The sequence below is a fragment of the Sphaerodactylus townsendi genome, linkage group LG02, assembly GCF_021028975.2.
Source record: "Sphaerodactylus townsendi isolate TG3544 linkage group LG02, MPM_Stown_v2.3, whole genome shotgun sequence".
NCBI classification, from domain to species: domain Eukaryota; kingdom Metazoa; phylum Chordata; class Lepidosauria; order Squamata; family Sphaerodactylidae; genus Sphaerodactylus; species Sphaerodactylus townsendi.
This window is the reverse complement of record NC_059426.1, coordinates 84,823,483-84,846,107: the sequence shown is the minus strand read 5'-3', so window position 1 is coordinate 84,846,107 and position 22,625 is coordinate 84,823,483. Positions and strand designations below refer to the sequence as shown.

Here is a 22,625-nt window from a genome sequence, read left to right as displayed (position 1 = left end):
ACGCCTACCTCAGGACTCTTTGCAGGGGGCTTTCTTCACATTTCTCTGTTTACATGCAAGGAGGCAGCCCAGTGTCTGCCTCACAATTGCTTCCAGAAGTCTCAACTGACCTTCTCTTAACTCTGCCCATCAATTGCCTTAAAGGCACAGATCTCGCTGATATTCTCTTCCCTTCCCCTACACACAGACACACACACTCACTCTCTGTCGCTCACTACTGCTGCAAGAGAGAGGCTGGTTTTTAAAATTAAAGTTTGTGTGAAAGAAAGTTTTAAAAATGCCCTCCCAATCATCAGGGAGAGTAGAAGCACAGCAGGGGAGTTGGGGTGGAGCCAGAAAGAGACCCTGCTTGACATTGATGTATCAATACAAGCATTTAGAGAAGTGGGAAGGAGTTTGCAACAGGAAGGAGGGTGAAAGCGAAGCATGCAAAGCAGCGCAAGGGAGTGAGGGGGTTTTACCAGGCGCGGAACTAGGCTGTGTATTAGCGGGAGGAAAGAAGGGTTGGGGCAATGACCTAAGCGCCCACTGGCAAAATCTGGCAGCATGCTCACCGAAACACCAGCAAAATTAAATTTGTGCTAGAAGGGGTCTTGCTTGCTGTGAGGAGAACAGAAAGTGAAAGCAGGACTTGAGGAAATACCTCCATACAGGAAATCTTGCAGCCGTGCACATTTGCCCCCAACCCGCAGTTGAGGGTATTACAATGTGGCGTCGTAATCAGCCAAGATCAAATTTTGTAACCTTTTTTAGAAAATTTAGTTGCTTGCATGGTAAATTCACAATAACTTTTTTGTGGCCCATGATGGCTGATTTGAGTTCTTTTCCTTTAGCCCATGCAAATAGATTTATGAGTTGATCCACTAAAGCACTGCATGATTATCTGCGTTCGCTAACTACTAGATATGGCAGGGTGTTCGTTTCACACATCATTCTTTTGAGGATACTGGCAGCTCCGTACTAAAGATGCTGACATCAAATTGCATCTCATTATAGTGGTTAAAAAGTGATGTGTATTTTATATGTAATCATTAAGTACATTTTGAAGCCTTTCTGATATTTTATTTATTTATTTATTTTTAATTTATAATTGGTTTTATATACCGCCCCTCCCCCGAAGGGCTCTGGGCGGTGAACAACACAATAAAACAATAGTTACAATAAAAACCCCCATTAAAACAACAATCAATAATATTATATTGGCATCCAATCATAAAAACAGAACTTCATAGATCCACCCTGGAAAATAAAACAGAGAAGCGGAGAACCCAGAATGTAAAGAAAAGGAGGGGGAAAGGGGAGGGGGTGATATGGATTTAACACAGATTACAAGATATTTCTGTATACTTATTTTGGTTCTCTACTTATAGGGAAGCAAAGACCAACTGAAAGAGGTATGGGAAGAAGCAGATGGGCTAGATCCCAGTGACTTTGATCCAAAGACATTTTTTAAGTTGCACGGTAAGAAACGTAAGATTTCCTAGGTAACAAATGGCAAGTGGAGCTGCACATAGGCATTATGTTTTCTTGATTTAAGAACATGGATAATTCTCCTTGACAGACAAGACAGCCAACCCCACCTTGCACAGAGCCATTTTCCTGTTATTTCTGAGCTATTTCCTAGGCCTCGGCGGGTCTTTTCGGTTAATATAAAAAGAAACACAACTATGTTTGATAAATCCATGCTTTGCCGCTTACCAAGAAGCTTTTAGGGCTTATTATCAACACTTGCCTTTTAAATTCGTAAACAAAAGAGATGGACAGGATACTGGCCTATTGGTTCTTGCTTCTTACAGTAGAGCAAGACTCCAGAAACCCACCCTAGAAGACAGTGCAGTTCCAAAAGTCCATCCAGATAAGACCTTAGAAGGATCTGTCTTGTTCTATCCTTCCAAAACATCTGCAGCAGGCAGTGAGCATGCAAATACACACATTTTCAGCACTTTACCGGCTTCAGCAGAGGAAATGTAGGCGTAGGAATTTCATACTGGTTGCAGGGGGAGCTGCTTGTTGACCCGGCCCTCAAACTTGAAAAAAGCAATGTAGCATGCTGATAGGACAGCAAGGAGGGCAGGGCTTTCAAAGCCTCTATGCTTTCTTAAAAAAAAAAAGACAGAGCATACATTGTTTCAAAGTGTGGTATTTAAGAACATAAGATCCCTGCTGGACCATACCAATAGCCCGTTTCACCAGCATTCGTTTTCCACAGTGGCATGCAAGATACCCATGAAAAACCTATATAATGGGCACAAAGGCTAAAGCCTCTACTTGCTGCTGCCTTCCAAACCTGTTTACTAAAGAGGTAAATATGTATAACTGGACTTTTTTGGAACTACTGATCTCCCGTGATGCATTCATTTTGGTTGTCCTTTCCTACACCCTAGTTTTATGATTATCAGGCATTGGATAGAAAATCTCAGTGCTGTGTTTTATCCATGACTATATCTGGGATCATTGGTAGTCACTCTTCGTAGGAAGTTCTCTCTCACAAAATATCTCTTCGGCCCTCGGTAGGAAATTTTCTGTTAATTTATATTTTTCCCTGCCTTTATTTTTTTTAGATGTCAGCCATTTGATGGTTTTCTGAAATAGAGCAGGGTAGAAGCCCTGTTTACTAAAGAGGTAAATATGTATAATTTGATTTTTTTGAACTACTGATGTCTCATGCTGAGCAAGTGTGGTCTAGGTGTGTGTGTGTACTATTGAGATCTTGAATCTGTTCTCTGGTTCGCGGGCCAGTAATTCTAGTTTGATAGTTTTATTGCGCATGACGGGGGGGGTGCGAAGCTTTTTCCTGTTTGTTGCTGTGTAATGATTTGAGAGTTCCCTTTCTCTAAAAATGGTGACAATATGAGTATGGCTAAACATACTGAAGGAAAGGTTACCTACAGTAGAATAGGAGAGTAGCTTGGAGCTGTCAAGACGTGGTTAAGAACAGCTTAAGGTATGGATATTCATAGAACTCCTATTTGTTAAAACATGCCAGAACATGTAATTCATCTATTTCTGCACAGTAGTTCTATTGAGTTTGGAAGTCTCATCAACACAGAGGTGCTAACCAGTATGACTGCATCAACAGTGGCATTGAGTTATGGTTCCTGACATCGCTGAGTTCCGCAGGGCCTGTAAGACGGAGTTGTTCCGCCGGAGTTGTTCCGCCGGGCCTTTGGAGGAACCAGCCATTGAAGGTGCCCCCCCCCCTTCTTTGGCCCTGACATCTGGGCCAACTGTCATTCTAGACTCGCCATTCCTCCCTTTTGGAGGGGGAGGGAATTTCTAGTATTGGAACGTCGGACGCCACTGCTCCCCCCTTTTGGGGGAGGGGTGGGAGTTATAGTAATAGATTGTTGAACGCTATTTATCTTATTATATTTATTAGACATGTTTTACGGTTTTCGCTGCTTTTAAATGTTTTAATTGATTATGTTGTTGTTTCGTGTTGTACACCGCCCAGAGCCCTTTGGGGATGGGGTGGTATAAAAATCCAATAAATAAATAAATAAATAAATAAAATTACAATCAATGCTGAAAGTTGGGGTATTCAGTGTGGTGGAGGGGGATTTTGCCTGCAATCTTGCTGTCATTCATCCCAAGCATGGGCACCTGAAAGACTAATAAAATCTTATGTCAGTATATTCTTACATGGACTAGAGCCTACTTATTCAGATGCTTATGAATTTCCATGGGTATTCTGTTCATGCAAAGGATTAATGCCTAAATTTCCTGGCAACTTTGGCATCTGGGTATTCCATGAGTTGTATTAACAGCATAAGCATGGACTTTGGATAATTCAATATATTATTATTCGTACTGAAAAAAAATAAATAAACATGATTATAGAGTAAATACTGACATTGCTTAGAAAGTAGCATTTTTTTCATTTCATGGGATGCAAATTAAATCCAAGCATTACTTTTATATAGCAAAACAATTTTGATACGGATGTTGTGTTCTGATTAAATACCTTAAAGTACATTGTTTGTTCTGTTTTAGCTAGAGAAAGTCTATGATCCCAAAAATGAAGAGGATGACATGGTAGAAATGGAAGAAGAGAGACTCCGAATGAGAGAGCATGTAATGAATGAGGTGAGGTTTATATATTAATAAAGTATGCAACATTATCGTTGAATGCTCCCAAGCCATAAATCAAAAATTCGGACATAAAAGCAGAGTTCTAGGCTAGGCAATTTTATTTATATAGGGTTCTTTAAATTTACCTATAGTTGCAAAACAAGTTCTTCAAAAAGTATCAACTTTGACTTGAGCATAGTATGTCTTTTTGTGGAGAATCTGTTTCTCTCTTTTGCTTGCTTTCTTAGTCTCCAGGATGGAAGAGGAATATTTCTGTTATTCAGCCTAACTATGGAGGAGGCATGTCTCTATGGTGTGTGCAGGGACGTAGGTATAGATTTTTTATGGGAGGGGCTTGGGGGCAGGACCACGCCCCCACCCACCCCTGGGGGCATGGCCATGCCTCCCAAAGCCCCGCCCCCTAGCCTCAGTGCTTATAAAAGCAGCTCTCCAAGGCCAGACACACACACCCCGCCCCCCACCAGCTGGGCTCCCAGCCAGCAGTCCCTTCTGCCCTCCACTCTGGACAGAGGTATAGCTGGGGAAAAAGGAGTCCGGGGCAAAATCTGAGTTTTGTGCGCCCGCCCCCCGCAATGGGCAGCCGCTGTGATGCTGGAATCCACCCCCAAACAGCATAATTTTCAATGGTGATTAAACTAGGGAGCCCAGACTCTCCTTTTAAATCCACCTTAAAGGGAGAACCTGGGGTCCCCAGTTAAAACAACATTGAAAGTGATGCTGTTTTGGGGTGGATTATCCCCCCCCCCCTTAAACAGCATCACTTTCAATGTTTAAACTGGGGACCTCAGATTCTCCCTTTAAATCCATGCCGAAGGGAGTGGATTTAAAAGGAGAATCTGGGGAAATTTGAGGGGTGCCTGCTGTCAGGGGTGCAATTGTTAAGCTAGCATGACCAAATTTTCAGTGTATCTTTAGGAGACTCTCCTGCTTATACCACCCAGGTTTGGTGAAATTTGAGAAGCAGAGCAGCCCCCTTCCTCCAGGTTTTCCTCTGTCCCCTTCACAGTTTGTTTGTGCCTTAGCTGAAGGCAACCCCAAACCCATGAATTAGCAGATTAGGTCCAGCTTTGCTTTTGGGAGAGCGTGGACCTCGCCTCTCCAGAGCCTCTGGGCCCTGCATAGAGAGAAAGAGTGGGGCGGGGAGCTAAGACCAGGCCACGCTTCTGTAAGTTCAGAGGCACTTACGATTTGGGTTTTGAATGAGGGAAGCAGAGCGGTTCGAGTCTGGCTAATACTTGTTTTGGCGCCCTCCACATGACTGAAATGGTTGCGCCCAGGGACATGGGGTACTGCTTACGGTCCCTTTGGGGATCACCTTTAATAAATAATTGTGGACAAAATTCTGCTGTTATCATATGTTGCTCACTAAATTGTTTCTCCATTTGACGTACTGCATTTTTATACACACAGGTTGTCCCACCTATCAGTTATTCAAGTAACAATAATAACATTTTTCTACTGAAATGATGAGAATTATATTTATTCATATAAATGTGTATTCAGAGGATAGACACAATTTTTCGTAAAGGGATAGGTCAAGGTACAGCATCTATGTATGTTGGTCTCTGCAAAACAGAGCCTCTTTCCCCACCACTTCAGCACACGTTCAGGCTGTACAGCAGGCCGTTTCAGGGGCAGGAGATCTGTCATACTCCATATTCCAATCCAGCACTCCCTTTCACTTGGTCAAGTAGTGCAGTGAGTCTTGAATTATTCCAGTTGCTGCATCTGTGTATGTACTTACACAGCCTGTGATGACAGAGGATGACTTTCAAGTCTTTCTAGAGGAGGATGTGTATAGTGTTAGAGATCCTCACTTAAAGTTTAAGCTTGTTCATCCTTCAGTGGTAGCAACACATTTTCCTCAGTTATGGTTATTTGATTTGGAAATTACTACTTTTTAGCCATCACTTCCTCTCAAAAATAGGCAGCACTAAGGTAGCTTTTGCCATTGTATAAAGCAAGGACGTGTTTCTCAGTATTCAATTTTAACTGGGGTTTTTATTATACATTTTCCATGAAAGTGCATCATGTAAAGTTGAATATAAATTTCAGGTGTAGTTGCTTAATGTCTTTTTTATCTGTTTATATATCTTTTGAAAGGTTGACATTAATAGAGACCGGTTGGTAACTTTGGATGAATTCATGAGAGCTACAGAGAAAAAAGAGTTTTTGGAGCCAGAAAGCTGGGAGGTAATTATGACATTATCAAGTGGAACCTGCTACAATTGCCAGCCTGACAAAATGAGCAAATAGCCTATTTATCTCTAACTTCTGGGTTTTTTCCTCCTCCTTTCTTGTGTTTATCTCTGTGCCATTATTAATGGTTTTAACAAAATAAAATGATAACAGAGTCTTGAGACATCGTACATAATCCATTTGTTGGGACAGTATTTCTGTTTTTGCTGACAGTTGGAATGGAGGAGACAAACTGAAGCTTAGATCCAATGGAGATCTAATGGATCCCTTGAATGGAAACCACTCATGGAGCGCAACTGTTTTCTTTCTCCCAAAATGTCCCCCAGAATAGTAGTTCTGGGGAGAGAAATAGAATTTCATGGGGTACTTTGACCTGCGAGGGGTGAGAGAGAGTCCATGTATATGAACTGTACGGACACTGAAGAGACAAGGCAAACTTGAGAAAGCTTGCTCCTCTTTGGGAAGAAATTTGGCTAGTGTGCTCATGCCCTAAAATAGTACAAAGTTTGCATAATGAATTCTGTCATCATTAATGTCTGTTGGAAGCCAGATTGGCTATGTGTGCCTATAGTTTGCTTCTATAATTTCTTCTTTTTTCCCCATTGAGAGACACATTTAAATTTGATTCTTTCTTTTTAAGACTCTTGACCAACAGCAGCTCTTCACTGAAGAGGAGCTGAAGGAATTTGAAAGTCACATTTTCCAGCAAGAAGATGAACTGCAAAAGAAAGCAAAAGAACTTCAAAGACAGAAGGAAGAACTTGAGAGACAACAAGACCAGCTTCAGGCTCAGAGACAAGAGCTCCAGCAGGTACTGTGACCATAGGCTACAAGGATTCTTGAAAAACTGATTTCATTTTAACAAAGGAACTGTTCTAGTGGTTTTACATAGTATATTCATTGGAACTTCTACAGACAAGTACTTGGCATCCTGGACAGTATGAAGTAGGTATTCTCAGAGATAAGAAGAGAATCTAAGTATAAACTTCCCCAGGAAACCCTCAAAAATATTCACTATTTTTTCTCTGCTCTTTCAGTAAATCTTCCTAGTTAGATTTTTTTTTTTGATTTTCTTATTTATAGTACACTATTCTCACAGATAATCTAGTTCTTAATTTGGTTCTTTATTGTTATTCTTTATTATGCAATGTTTGTGTTACCCCAGATTCCTGTTTCCTGAACTCATTGAATAGGCTGCATAGTCCTGTCACAATATTATGGGAACAGCAACCTGATTTGTTCCTCTTCCTGAGAATCTAAATTACTTTGATTGTCCTTTAGACAAGTATTTTACTGAATAGTCAAAATAAAGTTAAGCTAAGTTTAAGGTTCAATTATTGCATAGTGTTAAATAGAATCCAGTTGTGTTGTATGAAAGGATAGTTCTGTTAGACTTTAGATAGCAGAGTGCTCATCTCATATTATCTATATGTGATCATCCAACAGGCTGTACAACAGATGGAACTCAAGAAGTTACAGCAAGGACTTCCTCCTTCAAATCCCAATGGAGAGCTAAAATTTCAACCACGTATGTGAATTAATTTTTTGAGAAACACAACTATACATATTTTCATTTTCAGGAATTACCAAAGCCATAGCTATCCAAGCTTACAATGTTGGAAATGTGCCTTTTCCTGAGTTCCTTTGCCAGTCTTTCACTGCCAATGAACAAGCCATTACTGGCCACCTGTCAGTTTCCCAGAAAGAATGGCAGCCTTCATCTATATATATATACAAAGCAAACCATGTATTTGTTAGGGATGGTATAACTCAGTAACTGGACTACAGTGGCTGGGCCAATTCCTCTGAAAATTCCCAGCCACTGTAGTCAACCAGGCGAGAGTGTTTTTAGATGTTCACATACCTGAAATTTCACACCTGGCCCAGGTAAAGTGCCTTTTTCCTGTGGTGCCATCCCGCTGGTGAAAAAGAACCGATGCAGCTGCTCTCATATTGTAACTAAATCAACCCATAGAATCAATTCAAGCTCAGATGGCCACATATGAGCAGTGAAAACAGTAGGTTGTGGATTAGGTTGTGGATTAGGATGATTGCTAGTAACATAAGAGGAACTGTTTAGAATATTAATTCCCTCATATGGAGGCACCATATTAAATCACTTCAGAAACTTTGGGGCACTTTGTCCCTGTGCTGGTTTTTTTAAGGTTTGTATAAGCCCAGACATATGAAGAAAGCTCAAAAGACTCTTCATTTTGAAATTGTTTAGAGAATTTATTCTGTTTAACTTCAGAATATTTCCCCAGAAAGTAATGTCATCTTATATGTGGGATATAAGGAATTGTTAACTCTGCTTGTGATTTTTTTTGACACTAATGTTACATGTGTCATCAGTGTTAATTCTCAGCTGTAAAACAAGCATCCATTGGTAATGTTACAGCGTAAAGTACAGAGTTCTTTGCATGTCACTCTTCTGCAGCATGGTATAATCTGGAGAACCAGGTTTGATTCCCCACTCCTTCACATGAGTGGTAACTCTTATCTGTGAACCAGGTTCTTTCCCCTACTCCTACACATGTAGCCTGCTGGGTGACCTTGGGTGACCTTGGACCTTGGATAGTTCTATAATTTTTGTAGAACTATCTCGGCTCCACCTACCTCACAAAGTGTCTGTTGTGGGGAGAGTAAGGGGAAAGGTTTGTAAGCCACTGAGAGACTCCTTATGGTGAGAAAAGCAAGTTATAAATCCAAAACCTCCTTCTCCTTGTAAACAGGATTTCATTAGAAAACAGGCATAAATAATATTTAAAATAGAATCATAGAATTGGAAGAGACCAGAAGGGCCATTGAGTCCAACCCCCTGCCATGCAGGAATACACAATCGAATCACTCATGATAGTTAGTCATCCTCAGAAGCCTCCAAAGAAGGGGACTCCATCACCCTCCATCAGCTCTTACCATCAGGAAATACTTACTAATGTTTAGGTGGAATCTCTTTTTTCTGTACCTTGAACCCATTACTCCTTGTCCTAGTCTCAGGAGCAGCTTGCAGCTCAGGAGCAGAAAACAAGCTTGCTCCATCTTCAATATGACATCTCTTCAAATATTTAAATGTGACTGTCATGTCACCCCCTAACCTTCTCTTCTCCAGACTAAACATACCTAGCTCCCTAATCCGCTCCTTGTAGGGCATGGATTCCAGACCTTTTACCATTCTAGTCGCCCTCCTCTGGACCTGTTCCAGCTTGTCAATATCCTTCTTGAATTGCGGCGCCCATAACTGAACATAGTATTCAAGGTGAGGTCTCACCAGTGCAGAATAGAGTGGTACTATTACGTCCCTTGTTCTAGACTCTAGACTCCTTTTGATGCAGCCCAGAATTGCCACACACTCAGTGATACATGGCTTATAACTGGTGCCTTCGGATGAGCCAGTTATTGAATCCCAAACCAACACAAGACTATTTGTTGTTTTATTTATGTTGCATGTTTGTTATGAACCATAGACTGGGTCAGAGGGCCATGAGCCCTTTCTAGGCAAACATTATCATGTGGTAATGTGAGTAAAGTCTTAGCATCATTAACTCAGAGAGCTGGGGGTGCAAAATGTGACAGCTTGGAAGGCATGTGACACAGAAAGTCAGACATTATCCTTTTCACCTTCTCACAATGCAAGGTGCTAATTTTGACCTTTAGAAATCTACCTAAAATACCTGCCCATATGCCTCATTGCAGTTTTAAGAGCATGTGGCAGCTGCTGAGGTGTGAGGACATATCCCAGGGTTTTGTAATTTTGCATGTTAGTGGTCTATCTCCAGAATCTCTTCGATTAGGGGTTCTTGACAGAATATTGTCTTATGTTTATGGTTATTTTCATTTCAGATAAATAAGGTATAATTCAAAATTATGAAAAAAAACTAATTTCTGAAAATACAGGACATAGAAGTGGGATGTGTGGGAAGATACATTATTCCATTGTGCATTAAATCTATCAAGTTATGTATGCTGTTACTTCCATGCACTTTTCTCAAATATAATATAATTGCAGACCATAATGGACAATTGTTTGACAGAGTTCTTCATGTTTTGTATTTCAGCCGGGGCACAACCAGTTGGTAATACTCAAAACAATCCAGAAGAAAGGAATCAGCCTTTACCACCAGGAACCATACCAGTACAAGAAGCTGCTGCTAGATCGGATCAAGTCCAGACACACACTTAATCACTTGTGCCTCAAGTTTATATCATAATTTTGGGAGGGGAGAGGGAGAGGTGGCCTGACTCTAAAGACAAACTGGAAATGAAATTCAATAGGTTCTCTTATTTGCTCCATTTAAAAGTTGGTGGATTCACTTAGGTTTATAATTCTCGTTTAATTTTAAAGTTTTCAGAGACACCAATGACACAATATAAGCATACATAGTTGTAGGCTTTAACATCTGTAAAGAGTTTCTAGCTTGGTCACTAGATGAAAACAGACAACAGGGTATCATAGTCCTCCTGCATGCCTTCTGTTGTTCGATTTCTGTGTGATTGGCTGGCCTGGTTGTCATTTTTGTCTTGAAAACCTTCATGTTAAAATGTGGCTTTCATCAGTACCCAGAAGACTACCTGATTTTTTGGGGGGTGGGGTGGGCAAAATCTTTATCATTTTTTGTAAATGTTGGTTATGCCAACTGTCCCTATTTCTAGAAGACATAACATTTCCTCCGTTTAGCTTTCCAAACAAGCCTGTACAACAGAGGAAAGATCTTTGGCATTTTCCTAAAAGTGCCAACAATCGTAAACAGAAATGTGTGGACAGAGATTTCTGACAATCCCTTTTGACTTGGAAACCAAATCAAAACAAGCTGCCTGTGACTGGAAGAAGTTCTGTACGTTTTAAACAAGTATAATTGCAGAAGAGAGAAATGGAAATGGAGGCTATTTCTCCCGTTTGCAGAGAATACCAATGTAGGAAGCCTGCACTTGGAGTATTGATTGACATGTGCTGAACTAAATGCATTGTGTCAGCTGGATGCCTCCCTTGCAAGTAAGCTACCAAGATGTTACTATTGTATCTGATTCCTTTCATAATCTACCTGTTGCTTTCAGCCCTCTGCAGGCTATGAAAGCGAGCCATTTAGATGATGAAGCATTTTCAGAATGATCAAAGACTGCTCATTGTGTTTTCCAGGGCAAACCAGTCTACTTCCTGCTGCAAAACATTCCTTTTAAAATCAAATGTGTGTTTCAAGCAGGAATTCTCACATGCTACACTCTTGAGTTTCAGCTGAAATATTCATTCATTTTGTACCAGTACTGGGAATGTTTTTATGGAAGTCCTTAAAAGCATATTGTTTATAAGTGCACATCTTATTGAAGCTTTTTTACATGGCTTTATGTTTGGCTAGTCTTGGATTATGTAAAAAAACAACAATGCGTCAGGTTCCTGATACCAAAAAGCTTTTCATCAATCAAAACCTGCTTAATTTTTTTAACATGTCTCCTGAATGTATGCTTTTATTCCACATTACTCTGAAAAAAGTTGGTAAAGACAATACTTCAGTCAGTGAAAAGCTTCCACAAATCTCTAGTGACAGTGACTTAAAGAGTGGCTGTAATGTAAAGCTTCACAGCCCCATTCTTTCCTGTAAGCTAGACTTTGTGTGATTAGGTCTTTTGTACATTGGGAGTAGATGAATACTTTAAAAATACCATTAAGTCTACAAAGATTCTTCATTGCTGGAAAAATTGCAACTGCTGTTGTCTCTGGAAAACTGGGCATTTCCCCCATAATTATTTCTCATTTCAAGAAATGGAGGTCCTAATATAAGGTAAACTGGAAATATACCCCCCATATTTCAAAACTGAAGAACTGTGGCATACAGTCCCCTTTGTACAGATTTCTAGCTCTAAATGGAGTAGTTTCTGACTTTACGAACTGATTTTTAAATGACTTATCTTCAGTGACCATTTTTCATACCATATACTAAACATCCCATATAGAATGTTTCCATTTGCCCATTTTTGGATCTCCTAACATAACAATCCAGTGTACAATAACCTTTTGAAAAAACTCCTTATGTTGGCTCTTTCAATGGTGTGACCTATCATGTGCAGAATTTTGCTATTAGCATACTACCCAAACACTGTCTTTTGAGCACCTGTGAACTCATGCCAAATTAGTAGCAAGTGCTCATGATTGGCTATTGTGAAGTTTCCAGGCTGTGTGGCTGTGGTCTGGTAGTTTTTGCTCCTAATGTTTCACCTGCATCTATGGCTGGCATTTTCAGAGGTATGTCATGGCAAGAAAATACTGAGAGAAAACACATCTCACTATGATATACCTCTGAAGATGCCAGCTATAGTTGCAGGTGAAATATTAGGAGCAAAAACTACCTGACCACGGCCACATAGCCCAGAAATTCACACCAGCCAGTTGTTTCCATTTGTGAAAGCCTGTAACAGCTCATACTTGGCTTTTTAGAGGCAGGAATATGACTTCTGAAGGGCTTTCACAAAACCACTGAATAGCCCAATCATGAACTGTCCTTTCATTACTGTCTCCCCCTCCTCTGTCCAGCATATTGAGACAAATTGAATCAAATAGTTCTGGGGTCCTGTTCTACTCCTCATGGCCCAATATAAAAATAGTCACAGAAACAGTGCTATCTTACTTAGGATCCAATAATTTTGAGCTGATACCCATTGCCACTTACAATCAAAGAAGAACTGCATATGCTAATGGAGTAATTAGAAAATAAACTGCAGTCTTCGAAGTGGACTTGCCTAATATCAGTGATTGAAAAGTCATGGGTAAAATAGAAGAATATCAGAAAACAAAACTTACCGTATAAACTCGTGTATAAGCCGACTCGTGTATAAGCCGAGGCACCTAATTTTACTACCGAAACCTGGGAAAACGTATTGACTCGCGTGTAAGCCGAAGGTGGGAAGCCGGGAGGCAGAGGGAGCTCCTTATTTGGGCAATGACTCCCCCAATGTCATTGCCCAAATAAGGAGCTCCCTCCACCTCCCCCCTGGGTTTGAGGAAGCCCAGGCAACCAGGAGGTGGAGGGAGCTCCTTATTTGGGCAATGACATCAGGGGGAGTCACTGCCCAAATAAGGAGCTCCCTCCACCTCCGGGCTGGGTTTGAGGAAGAAGTATATTATGAATGGTACCACAACAATAAGAGAAATGGTGGAGAGTTTTTAAAAAATCAAGTCAGGAAAGGTCCCAGATCCAGACAGTTTTTCGTGTTTGTATTATAAGTATTTTGCCCACTATCTCTTCTCCTGTATATATTAGTTTTGGAAGTATGGACCAGAGACATAAGACATGATTAAAGGACAGGGGGGTATAAAAATTAAAAAGGAGTCTTATAAACTATGAATTCACTAATGGTAGTTTTAGAAAACTCTGTAAAAGGAACAGAATTTTTAATGTCAAAACTATAAGAATTTGGTGCATTAGTGGGATTTAAAATTACTAAACCAGAAATGAAGGTTTTAACAAAATATGAGTATACAAGATCAAATAGAGTTGAGTAAAACAGGTTTTAAGGTTTAAAAAAGTGATATCTCTGGGTATTGTGTTGACAAATATGAATTGTATGTTATTTCAAAATAATTAAATTAAAATTTGGGATTAAGTTAAAGATCTATCAAAGTGGTGTAAACTCGAGTTACCATTGTTGGGGAGAATTTTTACGATTAAAATTAATGTACTATCAAGAATGTTACGAACAGAACCAGTTTTGGCAAATGATATTTCATTTAAACAATGGCTGAAGGATATATCACCATTTGATCTGACACAGGTGGGCTCTTATGTATTCCCATCAACTTTTAATTAACCTGAAGTTTATGCAGTGTCAATAATACCATCTCTTGATCAGCTGGAGCGTCTCTGGTTTTTGTGGAAGCTTCAGTGGCCCTCACCATGACACTGTCCCAAGACAAAATTACTGGTCCCCCCCCCCCCTTGGTATCTCAATTATTGTTGGTCATATGTGTTTTTGTAAGACAAAGTATGATAGCTTAATCGAAGCCCACACTTTCCCATTATCTCATTCCTGCTACAGTTAGCTGTGTCTAAATCCTGTTGAAACCAATGATACAATAGGGCCTGTTTCTTTTAATGAAGTTCACAGTGAAATCCTGTGCATGTTTACTTAGAAGTAAATTCAATTTTATTCAGTGCAGCTTACTTCTAGGTAAGCTAGTATAGGAACTTGACTTCAATTAGAACTAATTTTAGCCAGATGAGGCCCAATGGAATTCTATCCACTATCAATAATCCAAACGAAATTGGATGAAATGTGACTGCAGACGACTGACTCATTGGGTCACTTCTCAAGTTCATTTAGTAAATTCAGTATTACCACTCTAACCTTTTAGAACACCACTTTAGATTTCTTGAGTTGTATGTTAGAAATCAATAAGCATTATTTTATGCAAAATTACTTTTTTATTATCAGTGGCTGACAATGTGTCACATAACATTTGTTGAGACTTTTTATAGGACAAAATATTACCATGTGGATTTTTGATTATTCATGGCATTAACTGAAGTGTAAATTTCTTGCAGAATTTCCACAAACTGGTCATGGTTCATTGCTTTGTATTCTCAAAGTCCCAAATTTATGTCTTGGCCTTCCCTGTTAAATGCATCTCAGGGTAACAGGGATAGCCAGATAGATAGTTGTTTAACTCAGAACAGGGCAGTTTTACATATAGTAAAATTTCATGTTGCACTTCATTTCTAGAAGTATTTACTTTGAAATGTTGCTCATTGGTATTAGTGGAGTTTTTTTAATTTAAGGACACTTAACATCATGAAAGCTGCTGATCTTAATTTACTTTTGTTAAAGTTATGCAGGCCATATTCTCTCTCTCTCTCCCCTCCCCACCCCTTTCAGTACAACTACCAAGAGATCTTTAGTCTGGAATATGACAGTGTTGTATAAATCCACATTCTCTGCAATGCAATATTTGTAAGAAAAATGTTGTTCCACCCAGACTTTGTATAGATTAATTTTTAATTGGATTAAATTGAAATTCAAACTTAGTTGCCTTGGGTATTACTTGACCATTTTTTCCTTCTATTATTGTTGTTTCCAGTTTTATCTCATCGACTTCTCTGTAGCTGATAAAAATGTAGGTTGTAAACACAAATGTTCAAAACATAGTATAATCCAAGGAAAAAAAGCTACATAATATTTACCAATCAAAATGACACGTAGTAGTGTGAAAGCTTTTTTGAGAACAAGCTGCATGTTTTAAAACAAAGGGGGAAGGCAGAAAACACATACTTAAAGCCATGGTATTAAGGTCTCTTTGCAAGATGTACAGCTCAATCCAGACTGGGCAGGTGAGCAAGGATGGTGCTGCGGTAGCACTGTCCCCCTTCAAGGGGCTTTCTTGCAAGTGTGCAAAAAAGCAAAAAAAGAAAGAAGTCCATCAGAATCCCCCACAGCATAAAGCAGAGATATGCCATGGAAAATGTGGCATATCTCCAAGGCCAGCTCCATTAATGCAAAGGGGCTGAATAGGCAGTGGAAGCCAACTAAGGTTGACTCTGACCCCACCATACCAACATTGCTCAGTACCAATGTGGAGCTGGGTGCTGTGGCTGGATGTCCCAGGTCCCCACAGCGGCTGGGTGCATGTAGATTTGCCGCACTACAAGGGTAAGTGCCCCATGGAGGCAAATCCACCAGCATAGACTTGCGTTGCCTCTAGAGGGGAATTTGCCCCCCTTCCTTGGATTGGGCTGCTTGGCTGTGTCAATACAGGTAGCTAATGTGAGAGCAGCATTACAACATAACTAAGCAAATCTTCATGGTGGCTCACATTTTTGATTGGGAACTGCCTCTAAAGAAGAAGAGGAAAAGTTAGATTTATATTCCCCCTTTCTCTCCTGTAAGAAGACTTAAAGGGGCTTACAAACTCCTTTCCCTTCCCCCTCACAACAAACACCTTGTGAGGTAGGTGGGGCTGAGAGAGCTCAGAAGAACTGTGACTAGCCCAAGGGCAACCAGCTGGCTTCGGTTGGCGTGCATAGGCTAATCTGAATTCCCCAGATAAGCCTCCACAGTTCAAGTGGCAGAGCAAGGAATTAAACCTGGTTCCTCCAGATTGGAGTACACCTGCTCTTAACCCAGAGGCATACAGAGGGAAAATGGCACCCATAGACAACTTGGTCTCTGGGTGTCCCCCCCCCCCACTCAGGGGCAGGGCTCAGGGGACATGGCACGTCCCCAAATCCCACCCCCACCGGGCTCCCTGAAGCCCAGCTGCTCTTGGCATCCAGCTATATGCTTTTAAAAGCTAAGAGGCTGGGGGTGGGGCTTGGGGCAGAGCTCAGGGGCAGGGGGCCACCCCAACCTCCCCCAAGTCCTGCTCCCCCACTGGGCTCCCTGCAGCCCAGTTGCTGATCTCCCCAGAAAAGAAATATGCTTTTAAAAGCACTGAGGCTGGGGGCATGGCCTGTGGCATGGCCCTGCCCCCAAGCCCCCCACCCCGGGCTCCCTGCAGCCTGGTTGCTGCTCTCCTTAGAGCTTGGGGAGAGTAGTTGCCACCCCGCAATGTTCTTTTAAAAGAACAGAGACCGGGGGGCCCACCCCCAAGCCCCACCCCTGCCCTCAGTGCTTTCAAAAGCATGTTGCTGGAGGCCCGGCAACTGCTCTCCCCAGGGGCTGGGAAAAGCAGCAGCTGGGCTACAGGGAGCCCAGGATGGGTCTTGGGGGTGTGGGGATGGTGGTTGGGGGCAGGGAGTGGGACTTAGGGGTGGGGTAGGGACAGGGGCAGAGCTCCCCCACGCATCCCTGGAGGCTGGCTCCTGCAGAAACCGGCCTGCAGAGATGCCGGGGGGGCGCCAGCTGCGGGCGCACGTCTTTGGTCATGTGGGAGGACCTCAGGCACCCCCACGTGACTGAAAGGCATGCGCCTAGGGACATGGGCATCGCCATGTCCCTAGGTTAGTATGTCTCTGTCTTAACCACTATGCCACTGTTGCTCCATGTAAAAATTACATGGAGGAGGGGGTCTGTCAAGAGCTCAGAATAGCATGGTTTGCCTTTTATTCTTGAAACAACCCTAGTCTGATAGTATTAATTTGGGGATAGTATGAATTTGGGTATCTTCAGGCAGTGACATAGGTATAGATTTTTTATGGGGGGGTTCGGGAAACAATGGGGATGGGGCACTCCTTTTGGGAGTCCATAACTTTGGACCCCCTGAGACAACTTTCACCAAACCTGGGTGGTGTCAGCATGAGATTCTCCTGATGATACTACCTTGGTTTAGTGAAGTTTGGTTCAGGGGGTCCAAGGATATGGACCCTCAAAAGGGTAGTCCTGTATACTATTAGCTCCCATTGGAAACAATGGGGGATGGGGGACCCCTTTTGAGGGCCCATAACTTTGGACCCCCTGAACCAAATTTCACCAAACTTGGCTTGTATCATCAGGAGTGTCATCTGACAATAGCCTGAAATTTTGGTGCCACTAGCCTAAAATGCGCCCCCTGCAGGCCAAAAAACCAAAAAAACACTTTAAAATAAAAAAACCACAAACCGGGGGGGGGGGGGGCAGAGCTTCGGACATGCAATGGGAGGGTTGAACCCGAGAACCCCCCCTTACCTATGTCCTTGCCCTCAGGCTTGGTTGCATGCTCAAAACACTACATTACTTGGCTTTCTAATCTATGTAGTGTTACACTAGAATTTATATGGATATTCTCCTGGAATTTTAAATCCTAGCCTACAAACTTTGGGAATGTTTGCACAACTATTGTCTGGAAATTACCCATGGTTGTAACTTTGAAATTACAGCCCTTCAGAAGAACAAATAATTTTTTGGTGATTCAACCCTATAGTGGTTTATAGCAATTGTTTACTAGATGAAGGTGAAATTAATCAAGAGTTTAATATTATGAGAATTTATCCCATCAATGATACAATCTCCAGATGAACAGGCCCTTGGTCATATCCCCTGTTCTTCTGACCTGATAAGGTAGTTTTATGGTCTTGTGATGTTCTTACTCAATAGGTAACTGTGACTATTTCATGAATTTTGACTATGGTCATTGTCAGGTTTTGGGTTAGGGCAGTGGTGGCGAACCTTTGGCACTCCAGATGTTACGGACTACAATTCCCATCAGCCCCTTCCAGCATGGCCAATTGGCCATGCTGGAAGGGGCTGATGGGAATTGTAGTCCGTAACATCTGGAGTGCCAAAGGTTCGCCACCACGGAGTTAGGGTTTGGGTAACAATTGATGATGGAAAAAATTTTCCCCAAAAAAACAAGTCAGGGGTAGGGTAAAGGCTAGGGCAGGAATTCAGGCTTTGGTTCCAGTTATGTTGAGTACTAGGGCGAAGAGTAGGACTAAGGCGATGGTCAGATTCAGGTTTGGCTTTAGCTTTATGGTAACAATTTATGATGGAATGTTTTTTTTAAAGTCAGGATTAGGATTAAGGCTAAAGTGGGGGATCAGGTTCCGGTTAGTGTTACATTGAGTTCTAGGGCACAGACTAGGGCTACAGCTACGTTTTGGGTTAGCATTAGAGTTCGGGTAACAATTTCTGACTGAATATGTTTTTCCAAAAACAACAGTTAAGGTTAGACTTAAGGCTAGGGCAGGAACTCAGGCTCTGGTTTGGGTCAGGTTGAGCTCTGGGGTGACGACTAGGGTTATGGTCAGTTTAAGATTTTGGTTTAGTGTTAGTGTCACAATTTATCATGGAATGATTTTTTAAAAACAAAGATAGGGTTAGGGTTAAGTCTAGGGCAGGGGATCGAATTCGGGTGAGGTTTACATTGCATTCTAGGGTATGGACTAGGATTAGGGCTATGGTCTGTGTCAGGCTTTTGGGTCAGAATTAGGGTTTGGGTGACAATTTATGACTGAATATTTTTTTCCAAAAACATAATTTAGGGTTAGAGTTAAGGCTAGGGCAGGAAATAGGGCTCTGGTTTGGGTTAGGTTCAGCTCTGGGGCGAGGACTAGGGCTATGGTCAGTGTCAGATTTTGGTTTCTCGTTAGTGTCAAATTTATCATGGAATGATTTCTTTTTTAAAAAGTCAGGGTTAGGATTAAGACTTGGGCAGGGGTTCAGGTTGTGTTTCATTGTGTTCTAGGGCACAGGTGAGGGCTACAACTACAGTCAATGTCAGATGACAGCTTACCATTAGGAATTGGGTAACAATTTATGACTGAATATTTTTTCCAAAAAGAAAGTTAGGGTTAGGGTTAAGGCTAGAGAATGAACTCGGGATAGGGTTCGGGTTAGGTTGAGCTCTGGGCGAGGACTTGCATGAGGGATAGGGTTACATTCAGTTCCAGGGCACAGAGTAGGACTAGGGCTATGGTCCGTTTCAGGTTTTGGGTCAGAGTTAGAGTTAGAGTTCAGGTGACAATTTATGACTGAATAAATTATTTTTTAAAAACCAAGTTAGGGTTAGGGTACAGGCTGGGGCAGGACTCAGATTTGGGTTAGGGTACATTGAGTTACATTGAATTACATGGGGGAAGGGGTCTGGCAAAATGATATTAGCTGTTAATCCTATCATAAATCTTTTTAATGTGTTTGTGTGTAAGCAACTGAAAAGAAACTTGTTACATAAATAACGAGAGGTGAGAGGATCAAGCCCTTCTCGAGACACAAAGAAAATAATAAGGTATTATAAATGCAACTAATCAGGAACAAGGATTCTGAATTTTTAAAAAAATATCAATACAGAGTTAAAGTATGATGGAAAAAGAACAGTCAGTTGAAGTTTCTAAAATGAGGGTAAAGTCTCTTTTAAAGCCAGAATGACAGGTGTCCTACTTCATTACTAAGTTTGTACCTCAGGAAAAGCTGGAATCTCTGAATCAATTTTTTACACAAATAATACTTGAAAAAAATGTGATAGGATTCATACCAGCTCTTTTTCTGCCTCAGGCTCTCCTTTCCCCTTTAAGTAAATTTCCCTATAAGAGCTGGTTGTTGGGGATAACAACATGTATAGGACCCCAAAGGTCTGGCTAATATCTATGGGAACTGAAGCATGACAAAAATCTTATTCAAACCAGATAACTGCAATAAAGTCACATAGACTGTTGAAAGTATTCCTACCTGGGGATGGGATCTTGAGGTAAAGACACAGTTTAAAAACACTTGTAGCTAAAATCATATTATTTTTGCTTGTTGGTAATACTGATAGCAGCCTCTACTGGCACCCTGTGTCAAACTCTACCCAAATGTGTTAAAACCTGCTGAAGAGTTGGTCATCACTGATACATTCAATATTAATTTTCAAATGAAATTTAGAAATGAGAACTACAGACATTACATATCTTTCAATTTTTATTGACTTTAAGCTCTTCTCCCCCATTTCCTTAGAACATGACATACTGACCCTTATACAAGATTTTCATTTCACACTATTCAAGCTTATTTTGTGGGCATTATTTGTGTGTGTTCAGAGAGCTCAACTACATTTTCCAGAAAAGAATTCTTCAATAGGTGTTTTCTCTCCCTTTTTAGAAGGAAGTTCATTTTACAACCTATGCTGAAGCCAAAGTCCACTAGGGTAGGTGCGGCAAATCCAAAGTTTATTTTTCTCCACTGAGTCAAAGATCATTTGATTACAAGAAGCAGCTTTCTTTCGATTTTCAGAGTATCACAAGCAGAGGATTTCGTCCCCTGACAAACAGCAAACATGAAATGGAGGGGGGCTTTGGAGGGTCACAGACAACTGTTGTATGGCTTCCTGCTGTTCCTCAGTACTGTGCTTCAGCATGCAGGTAAAGGGAAGGGAAGATGGAAGGGAAGGGGAAGGGAAGGGGAAAGCACAAAATCCAAAGCAGCGAGCTTCATGGCTGCACTGCTTGCAAATCCTGTTTGAAATAGCAGTAGTAGCATGTATGTTTTATAATATAGACTTCTCACAGTTCCCACACCATGGTCTCAGTAAGGCAAATGGAATCAGACATGTTTGGATGACATTGAAGATGGAGGTTCTGTTGCTGGGATGGGGGGACTTGAGATCTGGTTGCCAGCTCTCCGCTTTTGATGGTGTGCAATTGCCACCAGCATTAACCATCGAGACCACGGACGTGACCTTGGATGCCTTGTTATCAGTGGAGATGCAGGGCACAAATGTAGAAAGAGTAGTGTTCTTCCATGTCTGTCACATCTGGCAACTGATCTCCTATCTGTCTCCTGACTTAGCCATGGTGATCCACACAACAGTCACATTCAGATTAGTCTACTCACTCTTCAAGCGAGTAGAAACCTTAACTGGTACAGGACATGGTAGTCCAGGTCCTTATACAAACCCTGGGGAGGGCACATATTCAGCCAGTGCTCTGCTATATTTACTGGCTCCAAGTGGAGTACTGAATCAGGTTCAAGGGTTTGGTACAAAATTTTAAATCTCTCTCTGGTCTGACACTCTTATAACTGTGGGACCACCTCTCCCAGTACCCTCCTCCAGAGATAGTTACGTTCAATTCATGAGAATAACTTACTGGTGGTCCCTGGCCTGAAATCTGTCCAGCTGTCCTCAACTGGAGCCAGAGCCTAATTGGCCCTGGTCCCAGGCTAGTGGAACTCCCTCAGAAGTCCCAAGACCTAAGAGACTTGTTACAATTCAACAGGGCCTGTAAGGTTGATGTTCCACCAGGCATATGCTTGCGGACAGTGACAGTTATCATCTAGCTGGCCTCTCCCCTTCCATTTCACATTCATTCCCTTTCCTTCAGTTGTTGTTGAAGTCATTCTTTTACTTCATTAGTATTTTAGCTATCCCTTTCCCACTGTTTCCCCTATGACTGGTTGTACGTGGTATGTTTTGCGGTGCCACTAGAATATCAAACTGCAAGGTTTTAATGTTCTTTTGTGGTTTTAATGGTAATTTATGATATAATCCTCTCTGAGCCCAGCCTGGTTGGGAAAGGATGGGTTTGAAATATAAACAAACAAATAAGTTGCCGAGTAAACATGGATAGAAAGAAATGTACACGGCTAGTACTGGCTTTGGCTGGCCTGGCCTAATTTGGCACTTGACATTGCCAGAGGAGCAATTTTTTCCAGAGTACAGGTCACATGCAGTTGCTTCTAACAGGACAGAAGAAGTGGGTTGTTTTTTAAAATAAAGGATGATATTATAAGAGGTGAAGGAGGAGAAGGTGCCTCAGGCTTGGGCTGCAAAAGGTTTGGAGACTTTGGATACCATTCAGGTGAGTAATTCCCTTGACTAAGCTGAAACTGTGTTTTCAGGATCAGAATGTTGTCATCAAGCTGCCAATCTCTCCCAGCCAGTTGTCTGTTTAAAATACCCCCATGTACTGAAAGGAATGACAAGAGTGCCCAATGGAAACAATGCAATCTCACTGAAGGCC

General features: G+C 41.4%; 2 protein-coding genes across 2 annotated transcripts in view; both read left to right on the top strand.

The window, feature by feature from the left end:
- Positions 1-7,827, top strand: part of NUCB2 (nucleobindin 2) — a 28,597-nt gene extending 20,770 nt beyond the window's left edge. The window contains 7 exon segments of the mRNA XM_048485942.1: positions 1,371-1,461; positions 2,562-2,572; positions 2,575-2,622; positions 3,994-4,086; positions 6,196-6,285; positions 6,932-7,102; positions 7,738-7,827. Of these exon segments, the coding sequence (XP_048341899.1) occupies positions 1,371-1,461; positions 2,562-2,572; positions 2,575-2,622; positions 3,994-4,086; positions 6,196-6,285; positions 6,932-7,102; positions 7,738-7,827 (594 nt within the window).
- Positions 7,828-21,233: 13,406 nt separating this feature from the next.
- The window catches only part of NCR3LG1 (natural killer cell cytotoxicity receptor 3 ligand 1), a 31,695-nt gene continuing 30,303 nt past the window's right edge, over positions 21,234-22,625 (top strand). The window contains exon 1 of the mRNA XM_048484576.1: positions 21,234-21,525. Within this exon, the coding sequence (XP_048340533.1) occupies positions 21,234-21,525 (292 nt within the window). The remainder of the gene's footprint in view (positions 21,526-22,625) is intronic.